Genomic DNA, 19576 nt, shown 5'->3' on the forward strand with positions numbered 1-19576 from the left:
TGAAGGCACGCTTTGCAGCGTTGAAAATATCGAAACCGTATATAGATTTTGCGCAATGTTTAAAAACATTTTCGGAAAGGGATATCACCCAAAATCGGAACAACACTGTATCTTCAAACCCATTATTTAGTCTGCACATTGGGCCTGGCCGTTTTAATATTTGTACTATATCATCGCTGATATGCTGCAAATATTAATTTTGACAAGAAAATGTCGGAAGAAATTCTGATATTTCCAGGATGATTTTCAATACTGGCTGTGCAAGCACAAGAAAAGAATATAATAGTCTAGCTTTTGGAGTTAGGTAAAACTTCCCCTCGGCTGGTTAAGCCGCAAACATCGATAATTAATAAATTAATTATTAATCTTCCTTTCCCATCCCTCAGCAGGAGCAAGGACGTGGCCAGGACAGCTTTCAACCGTTGGAGGATTGCATCAATGTTTTCTTAGAGTCAGTGATTGGTCCCAAATCTCTGTGCTTTGGTAACGGACGGAACGGAAGCAATTCTTATAACAGTAGTCTGGAGCTGCAGCACCTACGAATTAGTGCGACTTGCTTAATACTAATGCTAATAATGTATCCATTTTCGGACGTAATTTCACTAGGTTACATCGTCTTGCAACAATTACACAGCAAAATAGAAAATAAACGATTGGTCTGTCTTAAAAGCAAACTGAGGGGCCCAGATGCAAAGGGGTGTAAGTGACCATTTTGTCGATTTTGAGCTGAGCATATCAAAAAATTCTTCAGATTTCAAGCTTTCAGGAACTTTTTTAATATTGTTTTTACGATGGTTAGAAAAATTACAATAAATCGGAGAAAATTGGGTGGATTTTGAAACTCCATACATTTTGTATGGGATGCAAAACTGGTAAAAAACTTTAAACCTCATTTACTCGAAAGTGGGTTTTTGTCACTTACACCCCTTTGCTTCTAACCCCCTCAACTTACATATGTGTCTCTGATAGATTTTGGGCAGCTGAATCCGAGTCCGGGCTCAGATTTGTTCCAGCACGTCACTATTGGTTTCTTTAGGGGTGTTCAGATAATTCCATATTCTGAATCTGCACGCCAAACTGGGCCGAAACCAAAATTTTCATGAATTGTGGTGCCCGGGAGCCTATTTCAGAAATCAATTTGAAGTTTGTATGGGAGCGATATGATGAATCACCCCTCGTCGGATTTTGTACTGGGCGGAGCCCAGCTGTCAAAAGGTGATTTTGAAAAATCTCTTTGAAATTTATTTTGCTCCCCTGAGGAGTAGAAGAAATTTATTTTGGATATCAAAATAAATCTCTAAAAATCTGAAAAAAATAATAGTTGCTCAGAAAAAGGTGCTCTTTCGTATGAAATTAAAAAAATCGATATGTATTTTTTGCCAAATTTAAAAAAAAAAACATAATTAGGATATAGCTCAATTTATATCGCAAAATACAAGATTTTGTTAGTTTCTTATCGCAAGCCTGAGACTCCCTAGAACGCCTCTGAAACCCCCTAATAACCCCTATAAACACCCTGAGACACTCTGGAACGCCCCTGAATCCTCCTAGCATGACCCTGAAACCCCCTCCCCCCACTCCCCTCCCCCTGGAATACACCTGGAACGCCTCTGAAACCCCCTGGGAATCCCTGGAACTTCCTTGGAACCACATGAAAACCCTCAAGTTCCCCTAAAACGCCTCTGAAACCCCCTTTGAGCTCCTGAATCCTTTTTGAACACTCGTGGAACACTCCTGTAAACAGGTAATGGGCCCAGGAGTGCCGACGGAAAGGTTCCGGTATCGCTGCGGGAAAGTGATTACCCGGATAAAAAATACAATACAAAAACCGAACATTGTATTGTAACAGTACTATTTAGAACCATATTTTTAAAATACAGGTCGGACTCGATTATCCGGAGTCGCGTTCTGAAGCTTCGCAAGCATATATCTCGGGAACGGAATGTTGTATGGAGCTGAAATTTTGACATTTTGTCAAGCTAACTTCGATTAGAAACCAGTAAAAATTTCAGCTTTGTACATCATTGCGTTTGCCAGATATATGTTTGAGAAGCTTCAAAACCTGACTCCGGATAATCGAGTCCGACCTGTACAAATATTGGTAAAAATAGCAATACAAAAACAATACGATGTAACGTTGTAATCATACAGTAAACTGTAAATGAGGTTTTTACAATACATTATACGGGTTGTTAAGTATCGTAACAATACAAAAAACGATTTCTTTTCATATTAATATTTTTGCAAAACCATACATTTTATTGTAAATGAATTGTTGTGAATTTTGATACGTGAGCTCAAATATACCGTACATTGCATGGTATATGTATGGTTTCATACAATAAAACGTACAGGGATTGTATTGTTTTGAATTGTAATTTCAATACTGGCTATACATTACATTGAATGGTTTGCGAATGGTTCTCTTTTGTTATTTATATTGTTTTGCATAACATAAATCGTACCATGTTACGTTTGTAATTTTGCTCCCGGTAATGGCATCTGAAATCTGCCAGCGAAACGTGCCTGAAAATAATGTGAAATAGAGCTATCTTTGAGCGTTCGGACTAGAAACTATCAAGTTCAACATAATTAAACTGTGCTTTGGAAATTTTCCAAAACGGCTTGAATAACTCTTCAAATATAGGATCATCTACGTCAAAGTGTGGGTAACCGCTAATTGCATTAGCAGTTGAAGCTTAGGCTCCCATGCCCCACCAGCCAGATAACTGGGTTTAGCAAACTAACCATTATTTGTGGCAACACTTTGAGCGGCATGATGGAACTTTGCCGAGCGCGCTAAGTGTTATTAGACCACTAATGTATTTGCATGAAGTAGGTGATGAGGTATATAAGTAACATTACAGCGTGCTTAACCGTTATTGCAACATTTGAGGCACACGTTCGACTGAAGCTTGGAATACATAACAAACGTTTATGTTGAATTATACAATTAACTCCGAGGTTGACTCATTGAAGAACTGATAAGTTCGACTCAAATACAAGCTATGTGTTCTAGGCTCGAAGACGAACATATATAAGAAGGCCTTTCAGTGTCTAGTTCGTACGCTAAAAATGAGTCTGTTTTAAAGATAAATTTCATCAATCGCAATCAGCCCAATGACATGCATAGTTGTCAACATCTCTTTAGTTATAACGGCCCCAGAATGTGTTGATCAAACAAAATTGGGCTCCAAATATCTCCACTGTCAATCAATGCTATTGATATAGGCGTGTCATTGGCGTGATCGCAATTGAAACGATTGCGATTGTGGTCAAAGGAGGCAAGGGGAGAAAATTCCCCTAAATGGAAATAAAAAGGGATACAGTTCTTGTTGAATCTCATTCATTGATTCACGGTAGTCTTACCTATGTGCCTTTGCGGATTGACCTATACATTCGCATTCCTTTTCTCACACTGTACATACCTAATCCGCTTCCCTAATAAAAATGTTTCATACACTGGCGATTGGGTGAATGATTGTATCATTCCGTGTATGATCAAGATGATAGCCCGAAAGGGTTGTTAAGCACGTTGTATCATATTTTCCTATTAGGGTTTAACTTTAGGATTATCTTGGTTGTTGCCTTGATTGTCATTGACCGGTGTCCAGCAGCAGTTCTTTTGGCACTTATTATAAGATTTTATACAACATAAGTTGGGTTTTCAACGTAATTTAACTTTTTTTTTTCTAGCTTTTCCTTCACGGCAAAAAGTCACGAACATCAACAAAACAACGCACGGGAAAAATCTAGAATTGAAAACAAAACTAAAAATGCACGGAAAAAAATATTCTGGAAATGTGAATGGTTCAAACGTAAGAAAAACAGTAAAATATATTGTTACATAAAAATATAATGTAAATGTATAGTAGCTACAGTACGCAATGATTTTTTCGCACCTTTGCATTACAATACATTTTATTGTAGCTGATACACTGTATGGTACACGAATGGTTTTCACCAAATATCGTATGGTTGATTTTTATCCGGGTAGTTCGTTCGTTTGCGCCGCGTGTGGAATTTTGTGTAATTGCTGCAGCGGTGTGTGGGTGTGTAAAGACGAAATGGCGGATGTGAACAAACTTGCGTTTGCCAGGCTGAACAACCAGAATTGGCAAATCTGGAAGTTCCGAATGGAGATGCTCCTGACCAGAGAGGAGCTATGGTATGTGGACGAAAGATGATCGTAAAGCTCTAGCCACGATCGGGTTGTGCATGCACGACAACCAGCTCGGACTGGTGAAAGACGCGGAAAGTGCGAAATAGTTTTGGGATTTGTTGCGATTAGATGGTGATTTGGAAAATTATCTGGTGGTGTTGGACGATTTTTTCGACCGTCTGGCGAAAGCAGGCCAGGAGCTGGAGGAATCGCTTCGGATTGCGACGACCCCGCGCAGCTTGCCCGACTCGTATGATGGATTGATGACGGTGTTGGAGAGCCGAGCGGATATCACGATGCAGCTGGTGAAATCGAAGTTGGATGAGTTTGAGCGTCGGAGGGAACGTTCCGGCGAGGTAAGCGAAACGAAGGCAATGAAAAGTGAACTAGTGCGAAGGGAGATGCGAAGCGTGGGTAGAGTGCAAACGAGAGCAACTGCTTCTTTTGTGGCAAGCCTGGTCACGTGCGTCGAGAGTGCCGTTCGTATTTGATGGCTTCATGGCTGGGGTGGATCAGTAGAACAGTTGGTGCATTGACAGTGGGGCGAGTCGTCATATGACGAGTGATCAAAGTTTTTTCAAGTCGTTGAGGAACAGTAGCGGACCAAGTATAGTATTTGCAAACAGTAAAAGAGTTACCGCTGCTGGATGAGGTGAAGGCGTAGCGTATGGTGAAGATGGGAACGGGAATCGTGTTGAGGTGAAGCTAACCGATGTCCTGTACGTTCCGTCGTTGGCGAGTGGTCTAGTGTCCGTAAGTAGACTATCGACGAAGGGTTTCTCGGTGAAGTTCAAGAAGAACGGATGTGATATTTGCGATGCATCCGAGAAGAAAGTGGTCGCAGGTGGAAAAGTGGGACAGTTGTATCGACTGAAGTAGGCCAAGGTGGTGAAGAAGGTGGAATCCCGACCAGCGATGTCAAGTGAGAAGAAAGTGGTTGAAAGAAGGACGCCTGTCTGCAAGGTGAGCTGGTATTCTGAAAAGAAGTCACGAAGAGCCAAGAAACAGGAAGAAAATGAAGAAGAATTTTGCGATGTGGACACTTTGGGCGAGGAGGAGAGTCCGTTGGAGAAGTCGACTAGTTCGGATCCAGATGACGACTGGAGAGAGGTGGTGTTCGGCCAGGCCGGTTGGACGAATACGTCGTGGGCGTGTGAGACAGGAGGAGGATTTCCGATGTGTTTTTAAAAGAGATGATGCGTACAACATTGAGGAGGAGTGTTGAACTGTAGCGATATTGTGCGTACAGTGGCAATGATGGCCGCACTCACTGGTGGCAGTTGTGCGAACAGGACGTCGGCGAGAGCGCCAACGATGTAGAGAAAAGAGAGAAAGCTATCAGAAGTTGTGTGAAGTTTTGAAGTGTCAAGACGTGTTTAATATAGCGTACAGTAGCGAATTTGAGCATTTTATTTCTTCCCGAAATCCCGGTTCCGCGATCCGCTTTGGAGACCCGTTGTGCTGCGCAGGTTGTGTCCACCTTTGCTAAACAGCATTCGCATATTCGGTTCCGGTGTCCATCCTCAGAACCTTAAGGAGATACGACATATCACTCAATTAATCGCATTGCATATGTATTGATGCAATAACAGTCATTCAAGGATATGAGAGTATGTGTGTAAGACATTTGTTTACTTGCAAAATTAAACAAAGAAGTTATGTTTTTAGTGGGGTCAACTAATTCACCTATCAGGATTTTTTTCGACCAGAATTTTCTTAGTCATCGTACATCAAAAAGAAACTTTAAAATATAAAATGTTAAACGCAGCACAATATACTACTATGTCAGGTGGCCACTGGGAGTACAAATTTAAACTCTGGTATATTAATATTCTTATCAGCTACTGGGATAATGTCTTCGGCTAAATTTTTCGTTTTGCTGAGAGCAATCCAGCAAAGAACGAAATAATTGAAACGTTATTCGGCTAACCATTTCCTTGCAGATAAGCCAGTTCAGAATTTTCGAGGACACACTGAACAAAAAACCTTATAAAAACCAGCACGCATGAAATTAACCGGTAAAATGTATGTTTTGAAATATGATGAACATAGTTTAAGGATAATATTGGGTTTATAAGGAAATAGATACACAGAATTGAGTAAGACGGGCTTGGTGGTCTAATGGCTACCGCTTCTGACTCATATGCAGAAGGTCCTGGGTTCAATCCCTGGCCCGTCCCTTTCCTCCTAATTTGTATCTTTCTATATACTTTCTCTCTCTACTCTACATATACATCTCATGTATATTCACATGTTCATAGCCATCGCTAGAACAGAAACGGGTTGAAAAAGCCGTTTCCCTCCCTTCCAACTTTCACAGCACAGTGTCAATCTATCAGATAACGCCTACAAGTTATGCAATCAAGCGAACTGTGCCGCAGTATCTTCAGAGTAATAAACACACTAATCTTTCACCTCCCTTCACCACCGCCTGGCATCCACGCACCAATGTGTGAACCCTCTGCCAACCATATCCCACCAACACTCCGACATCCGCATGAATTTGTGCTGACGCAGAGGTATAATCGGTCAGCCGTGGATACAAACGATTGCAATCATCACTTCCTTCCCCTTCCCCACATTGACCTGCAACCTGACGTAGCAGGCGCCATTGTCGCCTAAAAATAGAAGATCATTAGATTGATAGATTGGTTCCTTGTGTGAATGTAGCTGCTCTGGCGATACTGGAGTAGCATCTACGGGCGGTCAATCAAGCACAAGCTCAAGCTCAAATAGATACACAGAATTGAGTAAGATTTCTTTAAAACTGAGCTATTCTGGAACAACACTAAAATTGTGTAAATCACTTTTTGGCTCTAGCAGTAGACTGACTCATCAAATTCCATCAGTTTTAACACTTACCGCTTCCTGATAATGTACGGAATCAGTCTGACCGCCATGAGTTATTTAGCAATGAAGTGATGATTTTGAATTCAAACTCCTGAATCCAGCATTAACTAGAAAGGTGGTATGTATTGTATACCAACGTTGTCTAGATGTTCAACGGTTACTCTACGATATGTTTAGTTCAAAATAAAAGAACTCAAAAATATAAATTTTGTTTTATACATCCTTTCAACTATCCTTTATTTCATAGAAGTGTGGCTTAACTAAATTCATATCAACCCTTTATTTATTGTTTAACTGTAATTTGTCTTTCCACCAGTTTCTTCAAAAAGTAATCGTTCAGAAAAGCAACCAGCTTTTCCTCAACTTTTGATTCGAAAAATTCTTCGTCCTTGTCAATAATGTGGAGTATATGATCCGACACATTGGACCCCAGCATGAAAAATACAAAGCACTGATTGCTCCCACATATATGGAGGGCAGTTTGAATCTCCATGGCTGTGTTGCGGTCCAAAATGATTACTCCATCTCTCATTTTGCATCCCAGTACTCCTTTGGCAGTTGATGCTAGCTCCTTCACACTGCCTGACGCCTTCTTTTTCTTTATTAACAGTATTGTCGAACCATCCGTAGAGATCGCTGAAAATAAATCATTAAGTTGCTTAATATTTTCAAGTAAATCATTTACTGCTTATAGTTACCATCTGGAACACAGCACAAATACTCGTGGCACGGGTCTATGAACATATGACTTTCTTCAAGGTTCATGGCATGTTTTTCTTTTATTACTCGCAGAACTAAGCCAACGACCGCACGATTTGTTTTCAAAATGTTCCAGGTATTGGTAGTTTGTAGTAACATTTCGCATTTTTTCCATTTAGTTGTTTCTCGGGTGTTGACGATTTCAGGAATGCATTTTGACAATATCCGTCCTTTTGCCAGCTCTTCCATTTCCGTTATAGTAATATTGTTTTTAAGCTTTTGTTTAGTGTTTTCATGTATCTGATATTTAAAAAAAAAATTGGATAAATCATTCAAATATAACATGCAGTGTTGGAAAAAACTCAAATTCTTAAATCTCATGGTAGAGGATTTTCACGCGTTGCTATTGGCTCCCGAAATTTACCGCAGAAAAAAAAATCATTCATGAGTTTACTCAAGCTTTAACCCATTCCTTTCTTGATTTGCTTATTAATTATAACGAAGTATTTAAAATTGTATGGCAGAACTTGAACAATTCCTACAGAGAACAACAATGAATGTTGGCAAAATTGATTTGGGTTCGTTTATCTAACGAGATTTCGGATGTTCTAATAGAGTTAATAAACTATAGAGGACGAATGTCGCTGGCGTCGCTGCCGAAACATCTCTTGCTGGCGGAGATAGGCCGGGCTATAAGTGTCAAAGCGAAAAAGTATGCAGTTTGACAGATAGATACCCGACATGTTTCCGAACGAGAACAAAGGGAACAGCAGCGACATTCGTCCTCTATAGTTTCTTAACTCTATTGATGTTCTCGTTAGTGAGTAATCTTGAAAATCTTACGAGAAAAAAAAATAATCGCGTGAGAGTTTACTTACGCAAGAAACGTTTATGATTTAGATTTGAGTTAGAATATACCAACACTGAATACATATTGTTTTACCTGATACATCAACATCACTGAACTACAGTCAATGGCCGTGTCTTCACGTGCTGCGTTCTCCGCTGCCTCGACAGCTGCTTCTCCATAATCCATTTCCTTTTCCTGTTGAGTATATCTCGAACGACGTCTAAAATTGGGATTTTTCTGAGATTTTCTTGAACGTTCCAGGGATTTCATTTTTTCGGCAAACATCTTCTGTGTCCAATATCCAGGTGCATTTCCAGTGAACTTTTCCATGTACACGTTGTGCCAGTCGTAGTTCTCATTGCACATAAGTGCAGTTATTTGAACACGCCGTTGATATGATCCCCGGCTCATGGTGTCCACCCTTTTACCGACATTGTACTTACACAAGCGACAGAACAAGTTTTCAGCCCTGAGAAATAATACTAACTTAGAAGATGTATATATTTCTATACAGAGTACAAACATACAACACTCTACATTATTTGGAACGAGTACCTGATATTACATATCGAAGAACAAGAACAGAAGGTCGTTTACTATAAAATTAGATTATTCCTAATTATTTTGATATGTTGCACTGTCGTCCAATTTAGCTAAGCAACGAGTGTTACATATGTTTGTACAACATAATCATATTTCACATGTGGCTGGAATATGAACATTGCAAGTATTAGATATATTTTGTCAATATTGATCTTTTATGTTGCACAACTATAGTAAAAATCATCAATTATTAGTTAACTCAAGCTCCCAACAATTATTACAACTTATTTTTAATTTTGGATAAGAAATTAAAAACAAACTGCAACTTCATTATAGTCCAATTTTATGTGAAATATGCAATGCCGTAGATCCTTGGTAATTTGAATAAAAATTAGTCAAATAATACTAGACTTCTTTTAATAAAGTGTCATTCATATTACCAGTGGTCCATGGTAATAAATATATGATGGTATATGTACATACAAGTTACTTGTTCTGTTTTCGCATATGAATTCCGCCTTTGACGCAAGTTTTTCCATAATCACTGCTATTTTATTCCAAACCCCGCATTTTTCAAGATCTGCGATAACACTGGGAGTATCGTTTGGTTCGGTTTTATGTACACAGAAATAGTCTCTACAATCCGAATGCCTGCCGAAGACATGATACGGCACATTTCTAATATCATGCCGTAGTCCTTCTATGTCGGTGGATCCATTTTCAGCACAGTGCTTAATTGCACTTCTCACACCTTTCGTGATGCGCGTAATACGGCTGGTCACTTGATCGGAAAATTGCTTTGGACATTTGATCTAAATAAACAATGAAACGTAACAGACCAAACATTGGGATATTCCAAGATTACTGGGTGTCCCCGGATACAAAGGGGTGTAACTTATAAGGGAACGTCCATAAATTACGTCGCGCTCTGAGGGGGGAGGGGGGGGGGGGGGGTCAGCAAAGTGTGACGACCCATACAAAAATTTTAGAGGTCTCATACAAAAAGTGTGACATAGGGGGGAGGGGGGTTGAAAATGGCCAAATGTTGCGTGACGTAATTTATGGACGTTCCCTAATTTGGTAAGTTTTTAGTTGTGTACAGCATTATTTGGTCTTTAAACTTTATAACATACATACCTCTCTTAGTTTTTTGCCAGCGTTTTTTAACGTATGGTTGCAGCATAACTGGTGCTTGATCTCATGGCCATATGCGCACTGGTTTTTCAGTTTTGAAACCGTAGTTGAATCCCCATCTGTGATGACGGTTGTAAACTTGATACCTTTTTCATACAGCTTTTGGAATCCATCAATAACTACGTCGCTTTCCATTCCTCCAGAAGATCCGGTGTAGTTTTTATAGCACTTATGTTGGGCGATAGATCGATTAGACTGCAACCGTCGTACATTACGGTTACACGCTGAACATCTTTTATTCCGTGTGCCAATATGGACCACCTTTTTGGTGCGAGTACCAATCATTGCAGCGCAACCGGAAGCTGAGTTATATCTGTGTCCGTTACTTCGCTGGCCCCAAGAACCATCTAACTCACAGCAAAGCTCAAGCGGCGTATTTTCAGGCAAGTTTTTTTCAACAAGTTCCTGCTTCACAAGATTCACCTCCTGCTGAACTGCTTTGTCGAGAGATTCTTGAAGTGCTGTCTCGAGTATGGTGTCCATAGCAGTTTCGTCCTTAAAAAAAGATCCCCTGTTCATAAATGGAATGTCCAAGAACGAAAAAAGCTCCTGTGCCATTGCATACGTGGAACCGGTATTCAGAATCGCCCAACTAGTACTAAATCGGAGTCGTGTACCAGAGCTCGGTCCTTCCGATGAACCTTTCACAATGAAACTGCACACATTGCACATTAGCCACAACGTTGACGCCATAGATTCGATAACTTCTTGGTAGGGACATAACATACCAAGGCAACCTCTGGAGTGAACTGCTTGAGCCGTAATGATCCACTTTAGAAAATAATCAAAATCAATAACTCGTCGACCGGACAACTGTTTCCATTTGGGAATATCAATTTGAACGAAATCGCCAGCATTTGCGGCTTGTGATCTGCAATAATTAACAGGAAAAGAATAACGAATATTTTTAAATAGAAATCAAACAGGAAGTAGCAAAGTGGGCCCATATGGTCGATGCGGTAACCGCAAGGGTATTCAGCAAGATCATGCTGAGGGCGACGGGTTTGATTCCCGGTCGGTCCAGGAACTTTTCGTAAAGGAAATTACCTTGACTTCCTTGGGCATAAACTATCAGTATCGACAGCAGAGAGCTATGGGCCTGTTCATAAACTACGTAGACTCTTAGGGGGGGAGGTGTGGTCTGGTCAAAGTCTACGATCCATACAAAATTCGAAATTTGTGTATAGACAAAAGTCTACGAGAGGGGAGATGGTCCAAAAAAGTCTACGTAGTTTATGGACAGCGCCTATGGAAAATCATGGACGAGAACGGCTTCTCCGGAAAGCTCGTTAGATTGATCAAAGCGACGATGGACGGTGTAAGAAACTGCGTAAGGGTTTCGGGCGATCTTTCTAGTTCGTTCGAATCTCGCCGGGGACTACGACAAGGTGATGGACTCTCATGCCTGCTGTTCAACATCGCCCTGGAACAAGAGATGAACCGGGCTCGGGCTGAAAATCTGGCAGGCGGAACCACGAGCGACAGGGCAAGCCTAGGCAACAGTGTTATGATAGACGGGGACACTTTCGAGGTGGTGGAGGACTTAGTCTACCTCGGGTCCTTATTAACAGCAGACAACAACGTTGGCCGCGAAATACGAAGGCGCATCATCAGTGGGAGTCGGGCCTACTATGGGTTCCATAAGAATCTGCGGTCGAAAAATATTCACCCCCGCACAAAATAGACCATGTACAAACGTTGACCGGTGGTTCTATAGCACGAAACCTGAACTATGCTCGAAGAGGACATACAAGAACTCGAAGTGTTCGAGCTTAGGACCATCTTTGGCGGTGTGCAGGAGAGAGTTCGTGGGGCAATATCAGGCTGGATTCATGGGTGAACGCGCTACAACGGATCAGATGTTCGCCATCCGCCAGGTGTTGCAGAAATGCCGCGAATACAACGTGCCCTCACATCACTTGTTCATCGATTTTAAATCGGCGTACGATACAATCGATCGAGACCAGCTATGGCAGATTATGCACGAATACGGATTCCCGGATAAACTGATACGATTGATCAAGGCGACGATGGAACGAGTGATGTGCGTAGTTCGAGTATCAGGGACACTATCGAGTCCCTTCGAATCTCGTTGAGGGTTACGGCAAGGTGATGGTCTTTCGTGCTTGCTGTTTAACATTGCTTTGGAGGGTGTGATAAGGAGAGCGGGGATAAACACGACTGGTACGATTTTCACGAAGTCCGTTCAGCTGGTTGGTTTCGCCGACGATGTTGATATTATAGCTCGCAAATTTGAGACGATGGCGGAAATGTACATCCGACTAAAGAATGAAGCCAGGCGAATCGGATTAGTCATTAATGTGTCGAAGACGAAGTACATGATGGCAAAGGGCTCTAGGGAAGAATAGACGAGCCCGCCACTCCAAATATCTATCGACGGTGATGAAATCGAGGCGGTTGAATAATTCGTGTACTTGGGCTCACTGGTGATCGCCGACAACGACACCAGCAGAGAAATTCAGAGACGCATTGTGGCAGGAAATCGAGCTTACTTTGGACTCCGCAGAACTCTACGATCGAACAAAGTTCGCTGTCACACGAAGTTAACCATCTACAAAATGCTGATAAGACCGGTAGTCCTCTATTGGCACGAAACATGGACTTTACGTGCAGAGGACCAACGCGCCCTTGGAGTTTTCGAACGGAAGGTGTTGCGTACCATCTACGGCGGAGTGCAGATGGAAGACGGGACTTGGAGAAGGCGAATGAACCACGAAAAAAATATGTATTTTCTCTGACAGCCAAGCGGCACTTAAGTCGCTTAATAACTACACTTGTAACTCAAAGCTAGTGTGGGAATGCATTCTGGCTTTGAAAAACTTATCCATACGCAATCGAGTCTACCTATATTGGATCCCAGGACATACGGGTCTAGAGGGAAACGAGATGATGAGCTAGCCAGGAATGGATCTAATGAAAGGTTCATTGGCCCTGAGCCCTTCTGCGGGATCTCAGACTGCTCTGTAAAAATGTAAAAATGGAACTGAACAAATATATGGTCAGTCAAATCACATCAAACTGGAATGTACTTCCCCATACGAGCCAATCCAAAACGCTCGTAACGATTAACCCCAAGAAAACCACATTACAAAAAAAAACAACAACTATTAGGTCTCAACAAAAGGGATCTCAACATCTACACCGGTCTAATAACTGGACACTGCCCCTGCAGATACCGTCTACAAAAGATCGGAGGAATCCAAACCTCAAATTGCCGCTTCTGTGACGAGGAGAGAGAAACATCAGAACACATCCTCTGCTATTGCAGTGCACTCACCCAACGTAGGCTCAAAGTTCTCAACAAGCCCTTTTTAGGGTCTGCTGACATATGGATCTTATCTCCCAAGGACGTGGTTGGCTTTATAAAGCTAGTCTCGCCAGAATGGGGGAGTCACATACTGAAACTCAGGATCTCTATTCATCAATAATAGATGGAAAACATGTTACTGAGCTAGGGGCGGGACAGCTCTAATATTGATTAACGATATTAGCAGTATTAAGAAATATTAATACCACAGCCGAACCATATTTGAACAAAGTAAGCCACGCCGAATGAACTGAATTGACGGAATGACAACAGAAAGAAATTACAAAAAAAAATCGTTGTGCTTTCATCGCAATAATGTTAGATGGAATAACATTATTTAATAAAGACTAGAAAACTGAAATCGAACCAATATCGCTCTCTTATCGTGCTTCTCTTTATCAACAGAATTCACTCCGCACATATCGCTGGCGCATCGTTTCTCCAACTTGGCTATCGCGACCCCACGTCTGTGGTCACCTCGCTTTTCGCAGAACAATTAAAGCGCGCCGACAAGTGGGTGTTTGGGAAGTTATGCGCTGGCGGACATGACCAACAGACTGCAGTGTTACTATCCGTGTGTACCTACGTCTATTAGGCAAAAGTTTTTTTGTTATCCTAGATGTGTTCTTACTGACTGGGGTTGATCACTGTGAACAATTATTATCTATGTGTTCTGACCATTTGATCTGAAGATCTGATACGGTACCGAGGCAACACCACCGGGGAATATTCCTTATCTAATATTCAATTAGCTTGGCTCGAAACACTATAAAACAAGCAGTGGTATCGCACCATCATAGGGTCAGTTTTTATTGTATTTTATCGAACGTCCAAGTTTGCAACCAACAGTAATAAACGTTATGCTTGAGTTATTAAATGAAGCCACCAGATCCCGATGATGTTAGCTGAAGCTCAGGTGTTTTCACAGCTGAAATTATCAGTAAAAGAAAATGTTTTCAATCGAACAAATTGTAGAAGAAAAAAACTGACAAACCGTATTTGCACCTCGCGTCTTCGTGACAGTTGGTTGTTGCATGAAAAGTCATGACATACTTCACAAAAAATGTTTCAATGGACGGTGAAAATTAGGGCATTAATATTCATTAGGCAGTATTAGAGTCGGTATTAGAAGCTGTCCCGCCCCTAGTTACTGAGATAACTTGCGTACCTTACAGCAAAAGGGTATATCACAATAGTTCTAAAATCTGGACGCAGTGATCTTCACCCGACAAACGAGAGAGAACCACGAGCTGCTGAGGGAACCAACCATCGTCCACACCGCGAAAATCGGGAGGCTACGGTGGGCGGGTCACGTCGTCAGGATGTCGGATAGCAACCCGACTAAGATGGTTCTCGAGAGCAATCCGAACGGTACAAGAAGACGTGGTGCGCAGCGAGCTAGGTGGGTCGATCAAGTGGAGGACGATTTGCGGACCCTTCGCAGAGTGCGGAACTGGAGACACACAGCCATGGACCTAGTAGAATGGAGACGACTTCTACGTACAGCAGAGGACACTCAGGCCTTAGTCTGACCGGTAAGGTAAGGCAAGGAGTGCGGTGTGTGGCGGCGAAGAATGAATCACGAGCTTGCTGCACTCTACGGCGAACCTATCATCCGGAAGGTGGCAAAAGCTGGAAGGATACGATGGGCGGGGCATGTTGTGAGAATGCCGGACAACAACCCTGCAAAATTGGTCTTCGCAAGAGATCCGGATGGTACAAGAAGACCTGGAAGGCAACTTGCAAGGTGGGCGAACCAGGTGCAGAACGATCTGGCAAATGTGGGACGTGGTCGAGGATGGAGGACTGCAGTCACGAACCGAGTGTTGTGGCGAAGAATTGTTGATTCAGTTTTATTATGATTGTAATGTAATGCTTAATAAATTAAATGAATGTTTCCCTTATTAAGCATGTGGCTCCAATAACTCTGAATCCCCCCCCCCCCCTGGCTGCGCCACTGGTTGCGTAAATTGAGTTCCAATACAAGAAATATGAACGACTTCTACCAATTCAGTTCTGATTCATTTGGATGAAACTCATTGAAAATTTGAATTGAATTACCCTCTTGCAGTTGCGGCTGATTTACGACGACTTTCAGTGGTAGTTTTCACGAATGTTCGCGTATGATCGTAGGTGCCAATATGGAGCTCAATTTCGTTAAATTTACGGTATATTTCACGCATCCTTGCTTCGGTCGGTTTGCCATCCTGAGTGTCCGGATTTGACGTCTTCTTGTCAGGAGTAGCTGGGGTCTGCTTTTCGAACTCGGCACACTTGATGCAAGCGTCACAATAGCAGTCTAACTGCTGATATCCGTGTGCTCCAGACGGCCTCCCTGGGATGTCGATAATCATCACTTTCGATCTTGTTCGATTAGTATGATGAGGCTTGTAAGTCTGATCTTCAACAAGCCTTTCCTCACAACGATTGTCTAAAAGGAATTTTAATTACTTTTCCATAATCTGAGATCAATAATTATGCAATCTTACCTAGGTTTTGATGGCAACAGTCTATTTCAATGCTGTCATCAAACGAGTAGTTTCTCGAAAATTTCTCCACCGCAGATGGAGACACCGGATGTCCTTCCGGACTAGGGCACTGATCAACCGGACCATCATCAGTATTTTCCCCTAACGCACAATCCGTACGGCTCGACTCAGAACATTCTCCTTGTAGATCTGCAGAAGTATCAGCCAATAGTGGCGACAGCGGAGCGGATTCAAAGCGGAACTCCGTAGAAATTGTCGTGTTTCGGATAGATAAAGAATGTCCAACTTCGTCCAGCGTGTTGCTTTGATTTATTTGCATGTCAGCTACTGCAAATGGTTGAATGCAACTGGGAGTGTGGGCGGGTGCTGGTGGATTTTTCTCCGCTGTCCAAGCAAATGGTCGAGATGCCGTTGCGGGTTCTTTTTGCACATCTGAACCATAATTTTCCGCCCAGCAGTCGAACATGGGATCAAACGGTATTTCCGGTAATGGAAATGCATTAAAATCCTCGATCTGCAGCTCCGCAACACTGCTTGTGTGTGCGTCAAAAAGTTCACTTGGCACTATGCTGTCCTCTGCTGACGGCAACGGAACGCCCGAGCCCGGATTACAGTCCATCAAAGCAAAACCAGGAACTGCATTGAAGTCCATGTAGGGATCTAAAAATATAATTAGGTTCCATTATCGAAAGAAATGTACGCCTCTCTTGAGCGTAAGAAAGGTAACACTTTGAGGTAAACATCAGATAAATTGAAAAACTACCTTCAATTTTCCCGTACGGCTGCTCAATTTCCCATTCAGCTGCGTTTGTTGGTGATGTCCTCGATCGAATTTCATCCGGAACAGTCTCCACCGTGGTTTCCTTCCGCCGGATGCACCGTAACATCGCGGCTTTACGTTTTCTCGAAACTCGCGGCATGTTTACTTTGATTTTTGGTTTACGTCGCGCGGATGGGTTTATTATTGTTTTCATTTTCGGTCGTTGGCAGTGCTGCCGATTTGAGCGTTTAGACTGATTTTTATGTTTGATATACACATAATTGGATGTGATAGAATAAAATACTGTTATCACTTCAATAATACAATATTAAATAAATATTTCAAACACTCGAAGTCAAGCTTAAAGTTGAGCAACACTGAGATTTTTTGTTCTTTGCATGAAATTTGAATCTTAATTTAATTGACATCACTGGAAATAATGATTGATGATTCAATACCCACACCACTGAATGGGTAGTGTGTGGTATGAATGAAACTGAAAAAGAAGTTTCCGTGTTTGATTCGAGCTATCTTTTGATGAATTATAAAGAATAATCAATTAAGTGATACGAAATGTGGTTTAAATAGTGAGTTTATGTGATATAATTGCCATGATACTTTTTCAGAACTGTGTGAAGTGTTTAAGTGTTCCAAATTACCCATCGAAATAGTGGTCATCAAAGTTTGTGAAACACCAAGAAGAAGTAGAGTAGAGCACCGGAATGCGCGAATTTATTGGCAGGTAATGGAAATCAATATTGAACCATTTAAAACTTGCATCGTTTGATGCAATTGGATGGTAATTGTCCAATCTGTTATGTGATACATTATTGTTAAAATTATTTAAGTAAAACTAGTGGAATTTTAGAGTTTTACAAAACATTCTGATTTTTTACGCACACAATTACAGAATCACATCAATGACTATCAATACGCCATATTTGACTGATACCGTAAGCGGCCTTAAGCTACCGTTCTATTTGACGCTCGGCCATGGACTTAAACAATCCAAAATGTAGCTGGTTTTGGTGTTTACAGTTATTCTTCAGCACATTTTTTCAAATTACAATCTCCTTGCTCGATTTTTATAGCTGAATTGATTGCATTATATTATACATGTACTTTGATCAGAAATTTTTCACCTAATATTTTTGTAATATGTTCAGATAGCTTAAGCTGTTTGAATGCTATCAAGTCCATTTATTTTAATTTCAAAATTCACCATATTATTTTGAAGTTGAAAAAAGAATTATATAACTTATATCTTCAGGGTTTTGTTATTAAATTTGTATGGATTCCCGCTCATTCTAAAATTTATGGTAATGAGCAAGCAGATGCTTTAGCTAAGTTAGGTGTGCGTAAGGCACCCTACACACTACTCAAACCGTTTGACCAACATTGCCACCGCCCCCAGGTTGGTCGAACCAGCTTATGTTTCTGCAACTGTATGACGAACTGCCAAATCGTGTTGCACCAACATGTCACTTAGGTTGCACCAACATACTCTCCCATTTGAAATCACACTATGTTTGTGCAACCACACTACACACGGTACGATCGGTTCGTCAAACATTGGCTCCGCCCACCGTTGGTTTGAGTAAAATCAAACTGGTTTGATTTTTGTCGACCAAACCGTCAACCGTCAAATCGGTTTGACGAACTGCCAAATCGGTTCGTCAAACAGCATCACACACGGTCAAACTTAGCACCAACTTCAACATCAACCTGGGGGCGGAGTCAATGTTTGTCAAACGGTTTGAGTCGTGTGTAGGGTGCCTAATGGTGTTATCTATGACCGGCAAATTGCTTCATCTGAGTATTTTGCGGAGTTGAGAAATCATTCCCTTACTAGTTGGCAACATTCTTGGGATTCTAGTGATAAGGGTCGTTGGTGTCATTCCATTTGTCCCTTTGTTAGTCAAAATTCATGGTTTAAAAATTTATTTGTTGGAAGAAATTTAATTTGCACATTTTCAAGACTTGCTGCCGTTCTACGCATATTTGTCCCATGTTGAAAAACTTGAAACTGAGAAAAACGCGATTAAAGTTTCAAAACGTTTTTGCTTTCTTCCGACAAAATGGTGCAACAAATTAAATTTGAGTGTTCATAGTATTGTGAGAAATCACTTATATTTTCATGCCTGAAGTATTTTGTCTTGAAAATTTATACACATGTAGTATTTTCTACTAAAAACCATTTAGTGGGACTGTTATGCCTAGAAATGTGGTCCTCTTGGCGTGTTTCTACGCATATCAGTCCCACAAAAATTATTCGTTTTTTTTGTCGCTTGATGTGGTCTGCTCTGCACGTTTTTGTTCTATATTTTTAAATAACAATAAATGTTATCTTCTCTAATATCATTATAAAACTTTCACGCATAAGGCTCAAATGTCTTAAAGCAAAACGGAGCCGAAAGACAGCATAAGAGTGGCTTCACACTTTAACACATTCTTCATAATCGGATCAGTAAAAACCAGGTGAGTGAAGGAGTTGGTGAATGAGTAAGAAGGTTAGTGAATTGGGTGAGTGTGTGCTGCCCCAATATTGAGTGAGTTAGTGAGTGAGTCAGTTGCTGACTGAGAAAGCTATAGAACTTTGGGCAGAATGCTGTCCCGTGAATTTGAGTGTGAGTAAGAGAATATGTGAATTAGTGAGTAAGTGAGTTAGTGATTCTGTGAGTGGGGTAGTGTGTAAGTGAGT

The 19576-nt window shown here is 41.3% G+C and overlaps 1 protein-coding gene across 1 annotated transcript; it reads right to left on the reverse strand.

Annotated features, from left to right (window-relative positions):
- Nucleotides 1-15683: 15683 nt before the first annotated feature.
- Nucleotides 15684-17059, reverse strand: LOC115268148 (uncharacterized). Its single transcript, XM_062853438.1, has 3 exons — nucleotides 16879-17059; nucleotides 16116-16775; nucleotides 15684-16057 (listed from the first exon to the last, which is right to left on the reverse strand). Exons 1-3 carry the CDS (start codon nucleotides 17033-17035, stop codon nucleotides 15684-15686), a joined length of 1191 nt encoding a protein of 396 aa, XP_062709422.1. The 5' UTR covers nucleotides 17036-17059.
- Between the last annotated feature and the right edge of the window lie 2517 nt (nucleotides 17060-19576).

Source organism: Aedes albopictus, chromosome 1 (genome assembly GCF_035046485.1).
Source record: "Aedes albopictus strain Foshan chromosome 1, AalbF5, whole genome shotgun sequence".
Taxonomy (NCBI): Eukaryota; Metazoa; Arthropoda; class Insecta; order Diptera; family Culicidae; genus Aedes; species Aedes albopictus.

What these genes read in the sequence shown, in the direction of transcription:
- LOC115268148 (XM_062853438.1), bottom strand. Translation starts at nt 17,035, where the DNA reads ATGCCGCGAGTTTCGAGAAAACGTAAAGCCGCGATGTTACGGTGCATC. An exon ending in GCCGTACGGGAAAATTGAAG is followed by an intron (nt 16,776 to 16,878) that starts GTAGTTTTTCAA and finishes TTATATTTTTAG; the next exon opens with ATCCCTACATGGACTTCAAT. An exon ending in CTGTTGCCATCAAAACCTAG is followed by an intron (nt 16,058 to 16,115) that starts GTAAGATTGCAT and finishes AATTCCTTTTAG; the next exon opens with ACAATCGTTGTGAGGAAAGG.